General features: G+C 42.1%; 1 protein-coding gene across 1 annotated transcript; it reads left to right on the top strand.

The window, feature by feature from the left end:
* Positions 1 to 1,886: 1,886 nt before the first annotated feature.
* LOC127680179 (arylacetamide deacetylase-like 4) lies at positions 1,887 to 11,813 on the top strand. The gene is made up of 4 exons (XM_052175743.1): positions 1,887 to 2,054; positions 6,430 to 6,646; positions 8,781 to 8,844; positions 11,039 to 11,813. The coding sequence occupies exons 1-4, from the start codon at positions 1,887 to 1,889 to the stop codon at positions 11,811 to 11,813; spliced, it is 1,224 nt and encodes a 407-aa protein (XP_052031703.1).
* The last annotated feature ends 1,688 nt before the right edge of the window (positions 11,814 to 13,501 follow it).

Below are 13,501 nucleotides of genomic sequence, written 5' to 3'. Positions count from 1 at the left end.
ACTCATGGATCTGAGTAGCTTCTCTTATCAGAAGCAGAGATACCCAAGAAGGAAAACCCCCTCCTGTGATATTTTGCTGATCTTAGCTGTAATTTGGCAAGGCATAGAGCCATCTAAAATAGGACAGGATGATAACAGCACAGCCCTTGAGCCCCTCAGTCAGATGAGCCCAAAGATCAAGGTCCTAAAGAGCACCCTATTTCAGATCTCACAACTAATAAAGGAATTAAAACCCATCTACCTACTCCTGCCTACTTATCCCTCAGAGGAAACACTAAATAAAACATCTTCTCCTACCATGCCTCCTTCCTTCACCCAAAGACTGGACTCCATTAGAAAAACAAATGAGCTTCCACTGGCCTCTCCCCTTACTGGACTTTCCCCCAACCCAATGGGAGAGAGATATCTTCCACCCCTTCCCCAAGCCACAAAAGCCAAAGGCCTACAAAATGCTTAGACAAAACCCCACCAAACTCTGTAGTTTCCTACCCCCAACAATCTTCCAGGCAACAAGTTTGTAATTTTTGTAAGTCCATTGCATAAACAAACCCTGTCTCCCATGCTGCTCAGGAATACTATATGGAGCTAGAATCCCAAAATGTTCGAGCATTCCCCATTAATATTAACCCAATTAAACTAAACCACTCAACTGGTACCCATTCCAAGCCCCAGACTTAAAAGAACTCAGGCAGGCAGTGAAGGAAGATGGTATCCATGCACCCTGAAGCAAATCTCCTTCAGAGCCATATTGCCAACCTAAACATATCCCAAGATTGGTCAGATATTAGCCTCTCCTCCCTACCTGGCTTGAATGATGTTTTTTGGAATGGGAGGCCCTATTCTGAGATACATCAAATATATGAAGTGACCAACAGTGGGGAGAGAGAACTCGTAGAGTCCACCTTCAGTAGAAAGACAGAATATCAAGTAGAGAGATGTAGTTGCCATCCTACAGTCAAAAGCTCTGATCCAGAATTGTACCTGTCTAAAAAAACTACAGCTACAAAAATGGAGAAAAGACCGAAGGAAAGGCAGTCCAGCGATATGCCTAAGTAGAGATCCATCTCAAGGCAAAGCTCTAATACCTGACACTATTACTGATGCTCTGAGAGGCCCAACAAGCATCTGACTGAGATAGACCCAACCATGGGACTGAAGTCAGGGACCACCATGGTTGAATAAGGGGAAGTCTGGGAGAAGCTGAGGAGGAAGGTAACCCCAAAGGAAAACCAGCAGTCTCAACTAACCTGGATCTTTGTGATCTCTCAGACTCTGAGCCACCAACCAGGTAGCACACATGAGCTGATCTGAGGCCCCCAACACATATATAGCTGAGGACTCCCTGGTTTGGCCTCAATGGTAGAAGACATGCTTAACCCTAGAGAGACTTGAGGTCCCTAGGAGAGGGGATGCTTGGCTGTGGTGGGGTGCATATCTTCTTGGAGACAGTGAGGAGGAGGAATGTGATGAGGGAATGTGAGAGGGTAGACAGGGAGGGGATAATGAGTGGATTGTAAAAGATAAAAGTAGTAGTAGTAATCATCATTGTCATCATCATCACCATCATCACCATCATCATCATCATCATCATCATCATCATCATCATCATCATCATCCCCAAAACAAAAACAAACAAACAAAAGAGAAACTTTGGTCATCCAGATTGGCTTTCCTAGTGCATTTATTCCTTGGGGAGAAGGTTCCTCTGGCTGTTGTTAATTTGCATGGTTATTTCAGAGGCTAGGTCAGGCTACTGAGTCAGGTACAGTCTGAGAGAAGGAGTGGAGGTGGTAGGCCATAAAACTGGGTCATTTGTTGTCAAGGAATATCTTCGGGACAGCAGCTTCTCAGGACCTCAGAGAGCATTTTCTCAGAGCCTCAGTGCCATGGCTGTCCTGTGGCTGGTGCTGCTTGTGAGCCTATCTGCCTTTTATCTGGGGGTCTTCATATGGGCTGTCATTCAACATTTTCTCATTGTGGAGATTCCCTCTGCCTTGGAGCATCCTGTCAAGTTCAGATTTCTGCATTGTGTAATGCTGTACATCATTGCTCTGGTGAGTCTGCTCTTGGGGGTGTTATGGTCTCCAGCATTCATCTCTGTAGTTTTCCCTTCTTTTATTCTCCCCTAACTAGATTCCCTACAGGTCTGAATGACTACATTGTTGTAGAAATATGGAAACATTGTGTTTGTTTCTATCTATCCCTCCTTCCCTCTCTCTTTCTCCCCCCCACCTTACCTTCCTTTTGTCTTTGTTCTTACTTTTTTAAGACAGTATATTGTAGAGGTCAGGCTGGCCTTGATTCACTATGTATCCAGAAATGACCTGAGGCTCCTGATTGTTCCACTGCTACCTTTCTAGTGCTGGGATTAGAACTGTTACCTCCCAAGTGCTGTGGTTAGAGACATACAGTATCATGCTTGGTTTGGGTGGTTCTGAGGATCAGACTAGAGCTTGCATGCTAAGTCAGCACTCTGTTTAGCTACACACCCCCAGCTCTTCCTTTCCTTTTAAAGTTTTGAAATAAGTGTCTCATGATGTTGAAGTGCTTATCTTTTGGCTCCCACCATCTGAGGGCTGAAATTGGAGGTGGGCATCACTACTTATTAACTAGACTATTTCTGAGGACTGAAAAAGTATTTCAGTCATTTTCTCTTCAAAATAGATCCATAGCTCAATGGGTCTGACACCTCCTTCCACAGTAGCCCCCTACTTACACTACTCACTTACTTCTAGGTGTTTTGTCGCACACTTGTGAACACTTTGAAACCACTGATTATTTCTCAGCAGGAGCCCTTTTGCAGATCAAATCTATGTGCTGATGCATGTATTCAGCTTTTTCTCATGGCTGCCTTGGGTGACTGGACTCTGAACTTACCTTTGTTGCTGACTGGGGATAGGGACCAAAGTCTATCCTCAGGTACAATAGGTTTGGGGAAAGTTTGGCTTTGTGTGGGAAGTAAACAGTTTGAAGAATGTAATGTCTCAACCTTGGCTGAAGACTTGTAGTGGCCACAGTTCTTAAGTGACTACTTCATGTGGCACCTACAGTGGAAAAGAGAGGTGGAGAAGAAAGTGGAAAAAAGAAGCTACAGCCAAGCTGTCTGCTAAGCATTTCTGCTCTGCTCTCACTGGCTGCAAGAACCATTTGCTTAGCCTCTATGCATGTCAGAGTCTCCATCTTCAAGGTAGACAGCACTCTCTGCCTTGTGAGGTTAATATACATATTATATAACACATGATGAAGAAGAATAGGATTCATATGTAACTTTAAAAAGTAGTGTGTCCCTGTGCTGTTGGATTTTGTCCACAATGGACCACACCTAGTGGACTGAGCAAGCCTTGTTCAATACAACAATTGAAAGCTTCTGGCCTAAATCCTTCATTCATTTTTATCTGCAAGCGCTTTCCTAGACATCAAGATGTTTGAAGTCCATAGAGTTTGTAGAATAACAGGATAGATTAGAGCTGTGGATTGGCAAACAACGGCTTCAAATACCCCAATTTACCAGAAATACTACACTCTTTCCAACCAGTAGTTTCTTTTCTACAGTATCACACCTAGTTCACAGTTGTGGGAAATGTGAACGTCATCAAAAAAAAAAAAAAAGCCCACACAAAACAATGTAATTCTCTGATGTATCTAATAGTCTTTGAGAATGTGAGTTTTAGTTTAACACTACATGATCTTCAATATTCCCAAACAAATATTTGTTATTCTAGAGGTGGAGGTTGAGAGAGGAAGAAGTTGTGATTTTTGCTAGCAGGCACCTCATTGGGTGGTGTGGGCTATCATATTTTGGGAGTGAAGTCTTAGGCAATTTCTAAGGAAGTCAGGCAAGTATAGTGAAGGTATGTAAGGAATACACAGCTATCATTAAAAAGGGTGACAGTTTGGGCCCATCTACCTGAGAACAGATAAGAAAGGCTCCAAGTAGGAAAAGGGGAAGCTGCAATCTTCTCTTGAGGGAGCTAGGGATGGAGCCAACTTATGTGATTAAGGGGTGCCTTGAAACTTGAGGGGGTTGAGAACTGAGCTGTCAAAAGTCTAGCCTGACTCAGCAGGCCTTGCACTCTTGATGGGAGGCAGGTGAGCTACACCTTGTAGGCTAAAGTCTTTCTCCTAAAACTCAAACAGGGGGAAAACCACCATTTGAAGCCCTCTTTGGGGAGTTCTTTCATAGAATAATTGGTCACCCCCCACTGAAATCTGAACAAATTCATTTATCCAATACTTAGGGCTTCCTCTGCCGAGTCTCATCAGTAATACCTACTCTGAGGGCAGTTCCACCTGATCCCTCACCTCTTCCCTAGGTCACTTCCATAGATATAACTTACCCATCTGCAAATGCTGGAGGTTGAGCCTCCACAATAATGATGTACAGTGTTTTTTCAGTTAGCTGGTGATTGCCTCAGCCTTTAGTTTATATCTTCTTTGCTCCAGACCAGATACAAGCTCTTTCTAGTTTCTTAACCAGAAGAACTATCTCACTGCATGTATCATGGCCTTTATCTACACATGTGGTTGTGGCCAACTTTCTTATCACAGCCACAAAAGAAAAATAAGACAATATGTTTATTGACATCTGTCCTTTGTCTTGTAGGATCTATTTATTTTACTGTTTGGATGATTTATATGATATATTATATATATATAATATATATCATATCACACACACACACACACACACACACACACACACACACATGTCACGTCCACCTTCGCCAGCAAAGATTACGCGACACAAGGAGTTTCGTCCTTATAATGGTTTTATTTGGGAAACCTTGACTTGAACTTAATTCTTCTATTGGCGGCCCTGGGCTCTCTCCCAGCCTCACCTTAAGTACCCTAGCTAGCCTCATTTGCCCAGGGAGATAACCAGCCGTATTCTCATAGGTGAACTCAGTGAGTTCTTCATTAGCATGTAAGTGAGATAAGGAATGCAGCACTCTGCGCATGTGTTCCAGTGATTTACTACCAGGGAGCAGCATGTGGCCAGCGCCATCTTGTAACAGAGAAGAACAAAGGGTGGCTCACTACACACACACACACACACACACACACACACACACACACACACACACTAGGAATTTAATCCTCTCTGAGGCATCACCAGCAAAAATTTTCCCTTTCTACGGGTTGAGTCTTTAGTCAACTAAAACTGTTTCCTTTGGGTATGGAAGCCTTTTAATATCATTTCTCAGTGTTTACCCTTATTTCCAGATAGACAGGAGTCTTGTGCAAGAAGTCTTTACCTATATCTATATCTTAAAAGTTTTTCTCCCACTGTTTCTTCTAACATTTTTAGAATTTCAGGTTTTATAGTACAGTGTTTGATCCTTTTGAAGTTGTTTTATACAGGGTGAAATAGGGATTTAAGACCAATTCCAGAGTTGAGCTTAGTACAAGGAGATGATAATGGATCAATTCGCATTCTTCTGCAAGCTGACCTCCAGTTGAGCCAGCACCATTTGTTGAAAAGGCTATGATTTCCCACTGGATGCTTTCAGCTCCTTTGCCGAAGATCAAGTGACCATAGGTGTGTGGGTTCATTTCTGGGTCTTCAATCCTATTTCTTTGATCTACCTGCCTGTCACTGTACAAATACCATGCATTTTTTAACACTATTGCTCTGTATTATTGCTTGAGGTCTGGATACTGATTCCACCAGAAGTTCTTTTACTGTTGAGAATAGCTTTAGTTATCCTGGGTTTTTTGTTATTCCAGATGAATTTGAGAATTGCTCTTTCTAACTCTATGAAGAACTGAGTTGGGATTTTGATGGGGATTGCATTGAATCTGTAGATTGCTTTTGGCAAGATGGCCATTTTTACTATATTAATCCTGCCAATCCACAAGCATGGAAGATTTTTCCATTTGCTGAGGTCTTCGATTTCCTTCTTCAGAGACCTGAAGTTCTTCTCATACAGATCTTTCACTTGTTTGGTTAGAGTCACTCCACAATACTTTATATTGTTTGTGGCCATTGTGAAGGGTGTCATTTCCCTAATTTCTTTCTCAGCCTGCTTATCCTTTGCATATAAGAAGGCTACTGATTTGCTTGAGTTGATTTTATAACCAGCCTCTTTGCTGAAGTTGTTCATCAGCTATAGGAGTTCTCTGGTTGAGTTTTTTTGGGTCGCTTAAGTATACTATCATATCATCTGCAAATAGTGATAGTTTGACTTCTTCCTTTCCAATTTGTATCCCTTTGACTTCCTTATGTTGTCTAGTTGCTCTAGCTAGAACTTCAAGTACTATATTAAAAAGAAATGGAGATGGGGGCAGCCTTGTCTAGTCCCTGATTTTAGTGGGACTAAAATTTTTTCATGTTTCTCTCCATTTAGTTTGATGTTCGCTACCGGTTTGCTATATATTGCTTTTACTATGTTTAGGTATGGGCCTTGAATCTTCTTTTAACTCCTACAGGGAAATATATTAGAGAAGATGAGAATTTGCTCCATGCTCAGATTTATTCAGTTTTTCTACGATTTAATGGTCATAAAGAAGAACCATAACTTGGTGGTAACCAACATGCGTTTTGGGACAATCCCTGTGAGACTGTTCCAGCCCAAGGCTGTATCCTTAGAACTACGGCGAGGCATTATTTTCTACCATGGAGGGGGAGCCATATGTGGCAGCCTGGGTGAGTAGTTTCTGTGCTGGGTAAGAAAGGGTGGTCTTCATGGCAGGCAAAGTCTTTCATACATTCTTATGAGGACCACTTAGGAGAGAGTCAAAGCAAAGAGAAGTGGAGCTTTTAAGGAATGGATTTACAACTTAGAACTCAAGTCACTCAATGGGGTTGAAACCTAGATGGCAATGTTTCCTGTGTAATATATTATTAGTCAATCTAGGTTTGGGCAGCATTGTCAACCAGGCTTCTCCCAGCACTGAGCGTGACGTCTCCCTTTCCTTCCCACTCCCAGCACTGGCCATTTCTATCTGTCCATTCATGACTTCACGTCTGCATGCTTTTCTCAGCTCAGCTGGACCACTGAGTTAAAACCCCATTCTTGATCATCTCTACAGCGAAAAGTTGTTTCCTTGCTCCAATTATCATACTTTAGATTTTATTTTCTTTCCCCACAAGAATGACCCAGTACTTGACATTGATACACATCAGCCTACATTAAGTACCTGAGTACATCTGCCACTTAGCCACTTATGTCTCCCCTTACCCTTGCTGTGCTACAGCCTATGAACTTGTCAATACAACAAGCATCCTGGGCTGCTCACTTGTTCTGCTGTGCTTGATGTTTGTACAGACTCAAAAGATATCACTTTGGGATGAGGGTTACCTACTACCTTCTGGTGGTTAAGGTAGCCATCAAAATTCTAAAGATGTTACCAAGATGCCTTTTATAATTCATAAGTTACCTGTAAGTCTATCTTCTCTGTGGTACCCACACTTTTCTAGGGATTCTTTGTCCTTGTTTTTTCTTCACTGTCATTAGCCCCTGAGACACTCGTCCCTGAACTGTAATACTCTATTGCAAGATAGTGCTATTTCTATGTCTTAAGCAGAAATGGCTCAGGAGATATTTACTAAACATCTACATAGCCCTAAACCCTCTCCAGGAATAGGGGACAAATCAGAACACACACACACACACACACACACACACACACACACACACACAGAGAGAGAGAGAGAGAGAGAGAGAGAGAGAGAGAGAGAGAGAGAGAGAGAGAGAGAGTCCATAATGGTTTCAAATGTGCATAACACAGGACAGGGGTGGAACAAAGATGTATACAGTGTTTCTGATACAGTGTCTGATCTCTCAAACAAAGTCCCAAATTGGACCAAGATGAGTTTGGCATTAATCTTAATGGGCCTGCCTACTACTATAAACATCTCATCTGGTCATCATTTGTCCTTATGAATGCAATATTCTGAGCATATTAACAATCCAGGCTAGATCTGCAAACACATCTGCATAGCAATGCCCATTTTAGATCCTGATTCAAGAAAACTGGGCACCTCACTTCCAAAAGATCCTGCTATACCACTCCTGGGCATATACCCAGAGGATTCCCCAGCATGTAATAAGGATATATGCTCCACTGTGTTCATAGCAGCCCTATTTATAATATCCAGAAGCTGGAAAGAACCCGGGTGTCCCTCAACAGAAGAATGGATGCAAAACATGTGGTATATATACACAATGGAGTACTATTAAGCCATTAGAAAGAATGAATTCATGAAATTCTTAGGCAAATGGATGGAGCTGGAGAACATCATACTAAGTGAGGTAACCCAGTCTCAATAGATCAATCATGGTATGCACTCACTAATAAGTGGATATTAACCTAGAAAACTGGAATACCCAAAACATAATCCACACATCAAATGAGGTACAAGAAGAACGGAGGAGTGGGCCCTGGTTCTGGAAAGACTCAATGTAGCAAGGCAAAACCAGAACAGGGAAGTGGGAAGGGGTAGGTGGGAGAATAGGGGGAGGGAAGGGGGCTGATGTGACTTTTGGGGAGTGGGGGTCCAGAAAAGGGCAAATCATTTGAAATGTAAATAAAAATAAAAAGTAAAAAAGAAAAAAAAGGAAAAAGGAAAGTGATCCACAAATTCCAACCAAATCTTGATATTCAGGAATTTGGGAATGATGTCTAGCCTTGCCCAGGCAGAGTTGGCCAAGATTACCTCAGAAAAAATAAAGAATAACAACATTACCACATCCACCAGGACAGCTGCTATTTCTGGAACTATAGTAGGAACTGCTGGGCTTTTGTCACACTGCTTAACATCTGGGTTCCTCTTACAGACAGTTACCACAATCTGTGCAGCTTTCTGGCCAAGCAGACAGATTCAGTGGTGCTATCAGTGGGGTAAGTAGCTTGAGACAGTTGGTGGTTTATCTTTGTGAGGGTGGATTTTGGAGTACAGATTTGGGTGACTCTAGCTACCACTTCAGTGGTCCTCTCATACCCTGACGTTTCTCAGAACGGGTATAAACTGAAGTTGGATTGCAAGAACAAATCACTTAGACTCTCTATTCCTCTCTGGTAGTATAGGGATATCTAGTAACACCTTTTCAGACTCCAGAGACCTTCTCTCATCTGAACTTCCCACAGTGTCTGAACTTCTAATATGGGAAGGCACATCTCTGAAATTCCCTGAAAGGAACTGCAGAGGAGTGTGCAAGCACCTGATCTGAAATCTTGAAGGGAATTCCTCAGTGTGGGATTCCAGATACTTAGAGTTCTGATTCATGGGCCAGAGAAGCTGTACTAGAATGTCAAGTGGATATGTTTGGCTAGAGAAGAGACTTGGAACTGCCAGAGGGCTGCTGTGAGCCATTCTGCTGTAACACACAGTCATCTATCCCCAGCCTTCCCCCTTACCTACTCTTCCCTCCTCCCTTATTTCCTTCTTCCACACTCTTCCCTGACTCCTCTCATAATCCCCCCTTCCTTGTTTTTATCTCTCCTTCTTGACTTTCCTTTTCTGAAAGCAACAGCCCTTCGGTCTAAATGAAGTCTCTGAAACTCTGTTGACAGAGTGATGACATCATCTCCCTGGAGTTCTTTCCTTCCACTAGGGTGGGAATTGTGGGTAGATGAGCAATTCTTCCATTGGTCATTTATGGCTTCATAGTCCTTAGCTTCTGAAGTGACTCTTGGCAGCAGAGAACTAGGAGCCACAACAGGCACCACCTCTGAGTTCATTGCCCTTAAGCTTGCTTTTGTTAATGGGACCTTTAATACAATGGTGCTTAGTGATACAACTCCTGTGTATATGTGTGAAGTCACCTTTGACCCAAGCCTTTATAATACCCATGTTCTAGTTCCTAGCCTAGGATGTCTACAACCCTTGGCCCTTACAGCAGTGGTTCCTGCTTCTGTTGTTCTAATTACCTGCATTGGGGCCACTGCTGTCTATCTTCTTCCTTTATTGTTATCTACAAGAGCTACTACTGTTGCCAATGTGTCTTTTCTTCTGTTATCTGTTGCCATTCTTAAAGCTTCACTTTTGATGCTTGGAGACTACTTTGCAGTTTCTGTGTCATTAAGGTTTCTAGCTTTTTCCAAGAGCTACCAATTCCCACTGCCAAGGTGCCCACTGGTCTTTGTGCCTCTGCCACCATTGCACTATGTGGTGCTCCAATTCTTCTGGTTCTGTGGTCAGAACTGCCATCAAATCTTTCTTCCTGTAACTATCTCATTGCATTCATGAGAATAGTATCATTGTCCCTCTGAGGCAGTTTCAACAATACATCTTCTAGGCTACCAGAGTCTTGATGGGAAGGTGATAGGGAAAATCTGGTGAAAGCTGTTTGAAATAGTGGGTGGGTTACAAGCAACTGCAAGAGCTAGAGTGTCTTAGCATCTAGTGGCTGCAGTTGTTGCATAGCTTGTTGCTTCCTCAAGGTATGTAGGTTCTTCAAAGTGACCAGTGCTAGCATAAGGATAGCCCATATGAGTGTGTGAGTAATAGTTATTCTTTAAAATCTGCCAGGGCACTGGAGAAGAGTCTAAGAGCTTTCAATTAGGGAGTCTAATTCTCTCATTCCCTAACAATGACACTCATTTCCAGGAAAATAAACATTAGAAGGTTCACTCATATTAAGACTCCATGCTATTAGTTATTAGTATAACAAGTGCTATTAATATAAAATTGATGTAAAATTTAAATAACAGTGGTTTTGGCAATGCTCACTGAATGCTTGATACAACAGGGAGAGCCAAAACTCTTGACACATCCCAGGGGAACCAGCAGAGCTCCAGTTGCCATTCCTGGATCTTTACTGGCATTCTGTTTCCTAAGGCAAGGGCTCTGAGCTTTGCCAGATTTTCTCATCTATGGGAATAATAATGTGGGTTGGAATGGAAAACCCATCCTCCCTGACTCTGACAGGTTCCTCATGTCCACACAGGAAAATGAGGATAGCTATTTACTTGCTAGGGTCATTTTGAGGATTTAATCAGTTTCTTCTTCTAATGAGAGTAGAGGATGCTGTTCAAATGGCCTTCAGTGACCCATGTGCATATTGCTGTCTTGAGTTTGTTTGTTTCCTCTTAGGTACCGCAAGCTTCCTGACCACCATCACCCTTGTATTTCTAAGGATTGCTTAAATGCCTCCATTCACTTCATGAAGAATCTAATGACCTATGGGGTAGACCCCTCCCGGGTGGTAGCTTGTGGAGAAAGTATTGGAGGTGGGGCTGTGGCCCTTGTCACTCAGGCATTGCTCAACTTCCCAAGTCTCCCCCACATCTGTGCTCAGGTGCTTATTACCCCAGTTATGCAGGTGATCAATTTCCGCCTACCATCACATCAGCAAAACCAAAATGTCCCGTTCCTCACCAAAGACATACTCATGACAGTTGTGTGTAAATACCTGGACATTGACTTATCTTGGAAAGATGCACTATTTAATGGGACTTATATGCCTCCAGATACTTGGAAGAAGTACAGGAAATGGCTCAGCTCTGATAACATCCCTAGAAGATTTAAGAGCAAAAGCCTCCTGCCTGAGTTTTCAGGGCCTTTCAATGAGGCTGCCTATCTGGAAATCAAACATATTTCAGATGCAGAGATTTCACCTCTCCTAGTAAATGACAAGATTATTGCTCAGCTTCCGGAAGCATTCCTGGTGACCTGTGAGTATGACCCCCTGCGTGATGATGCATTGCTCTACAAGAAGCGCTTGGAAGACCAAGGAGTCCCTGTAACCTGGTACCATGTGGAAGATGGTTTTCATGGATGCATCACTTTGTTTGATAAGCAGCTATTCTCTTTTTCCTGCTCGATGAAAATTGCAAATGCTGTTGCCAGTTACATAAAGGGCATATGACAGTCACCTTTGGCTTTGAGTGTGGAACAAGATAATAATAACTAGTTCTTCTGGTTTTTTTCCCTAATTTGATTTTATTGGGTACGAAGATGCTGAAATAATGCAAGATCCAAGAAAGACTAGGTGGAAACAAGAATTGTTAGCTTTTTATTCAAGAAAGACTAGACTGTGTGTTTCTTTCTAGAGCCAACAACATCCTGTGTAGCAACACTTTCTACTGTTTCATTCACTCAAAATAAATGTCAAAGTGGAAAAAAGTCTCTCAAAATTTCTGAAAGACTTCTCTAAGAGGTTGTGTAGAATAAATACCATCATCTAGTCACACCATTACTGGTTAACCGGCACCCACGATGACAAGGGGAAAGGATCTTTCTTGTTACTGTTTTTTCCCTGAGGCCAGTCACTTGAACTCAATTTGTAACAATTTTCTCAATCTACCCTGATGGCATTTCACAAACCCCCTTCTAATACAATGACTCTTCTACTGAATTATGAGTTGACATCAGTGTGGGAATTTAAGAAACAGAAACAGAGGGAAAGTCAATGAGAGAGGATGAAAGAGGATGTGTGAGCTTTGGGATGCCATGTTTTGTTCCCTGGGATCACACTTGACAGTGGAATTTCTAAATCAGACGCTAGTCTACCATGAGATGTGTTCTCAGAGTCAGAGCTATGATGTAAGTGATGGAAGGTATGTCACTAGGTGAGGAAGGTGCTAAATTAGCATGTCATTCCAACTTACACAAGGGTCTCTTCCCTTGCTTAACCCACACCATTCTCTTTCAGTTGATATGGACTTGGAAGGAATTCTCCCAACCCATCTCTCTTCTCAGTTGATAGATTGTTGTTGTTATTTAATGGAACCATGTATTTTAAATTAACCAAGTGGCAATTAATCCAAACCCAACTTTCAAAATACTGGATTTTAAGGTTAATAAGGCTCTGTCTTCTATGCCAACCTGCCTTGTCTTGGTGTAGTACCCTAAGGTGTGAACAGTGGAGGAATGAGATCTTGTCTGCATCCTGAATCTTTGTAACTAGGGAAAGTATCAGAACAGAGGATGGAACTGAGATCCTGGGAGCACAGCTTATACTTTATTCCATGGGTTATATGTCTCTAGCTCTGTTGGAAGGTGTGCCATATTTATTTTTATAATAATGCTAACATAAATGTGTAGCTTAATAATACATATTAATTGTATCATGAGTTTCATAGGTCAGAAGTTTGGACGTGGGCTGGCTGAATTTTTTGAATTATGACATCCTCAGGACAGATGACATAGCAGTGAGTGGGATGACATCTTTTCTCTTGTGAGCCTTTAATGAGATGGATCTCTATCTGTGTATAGTCTGGTTATAAGGCAGATTTTAGTCCCCTTAGGTTTTAGATTGACTACATCAATTGTTTGTTTGCTGTTGGTCAGAACTCTCACCTTTTATACTGACTTATAGTGTCTTCTCTGTGACATTACCTAAATGGTTATGTTCTTCCTTAAATCTAGCAACACAGAGACAGAACTGGCAGTATAAATGTATGTGAAAGGATGGTCACTCTGTGAAGATCTGGATGCTGTCATATTCCCACCCTCATGCACAAGTAAGCCACAGGTCCTACCCTTACAAGGGAATCACACAAGGATGTGAGCAGCAGAAGTGGAGAGCACAGGGGTACCTTATGACAAAACTAT

Source organism: Apodemus sylvaticus, chromosome 3 (genome assembly GCF_947179515.1).
Source record: "Apodemus sylvaticus chromosome 3, mApoSyl1.1, whole genome shotgun sequence".
Taxonomy (NCBI): Eukaryota; Metazoa; Chordata; class Mammalia; order Rodentia; family Muridae; genus Apodemus; species Apodemus sylvaticus.
The sequence above is the reverse complement of the archived record's forward strand: the minus strand, read 5'-3'. Positions and strand labels throughout refer to the sequence as shown.

Coding starts and splice junctions, on each gene's coding strand:
- LOC127680179 (XM_052175743.1), top strand. CDS start 1,887: ATGGCTGTCCTGTGGCTGGTGCTGCTTGTGAGCCTATCTGCCTTTTAT. Junction 2,055..6,429: donor TGCTGTACATCATTGCTCTG/GTGAGTCTGCTC, acceptor TAACTCCTACAG/GGAAATATATTAGAGAAGAT. Junction 8,845..11,038: donor TCAGTGGTGCTATCAGTGGG/GTAAGTAGCTTG, acceptor GTTTCCTCTTAG/GTACCGCAAGCTTCCTGACC.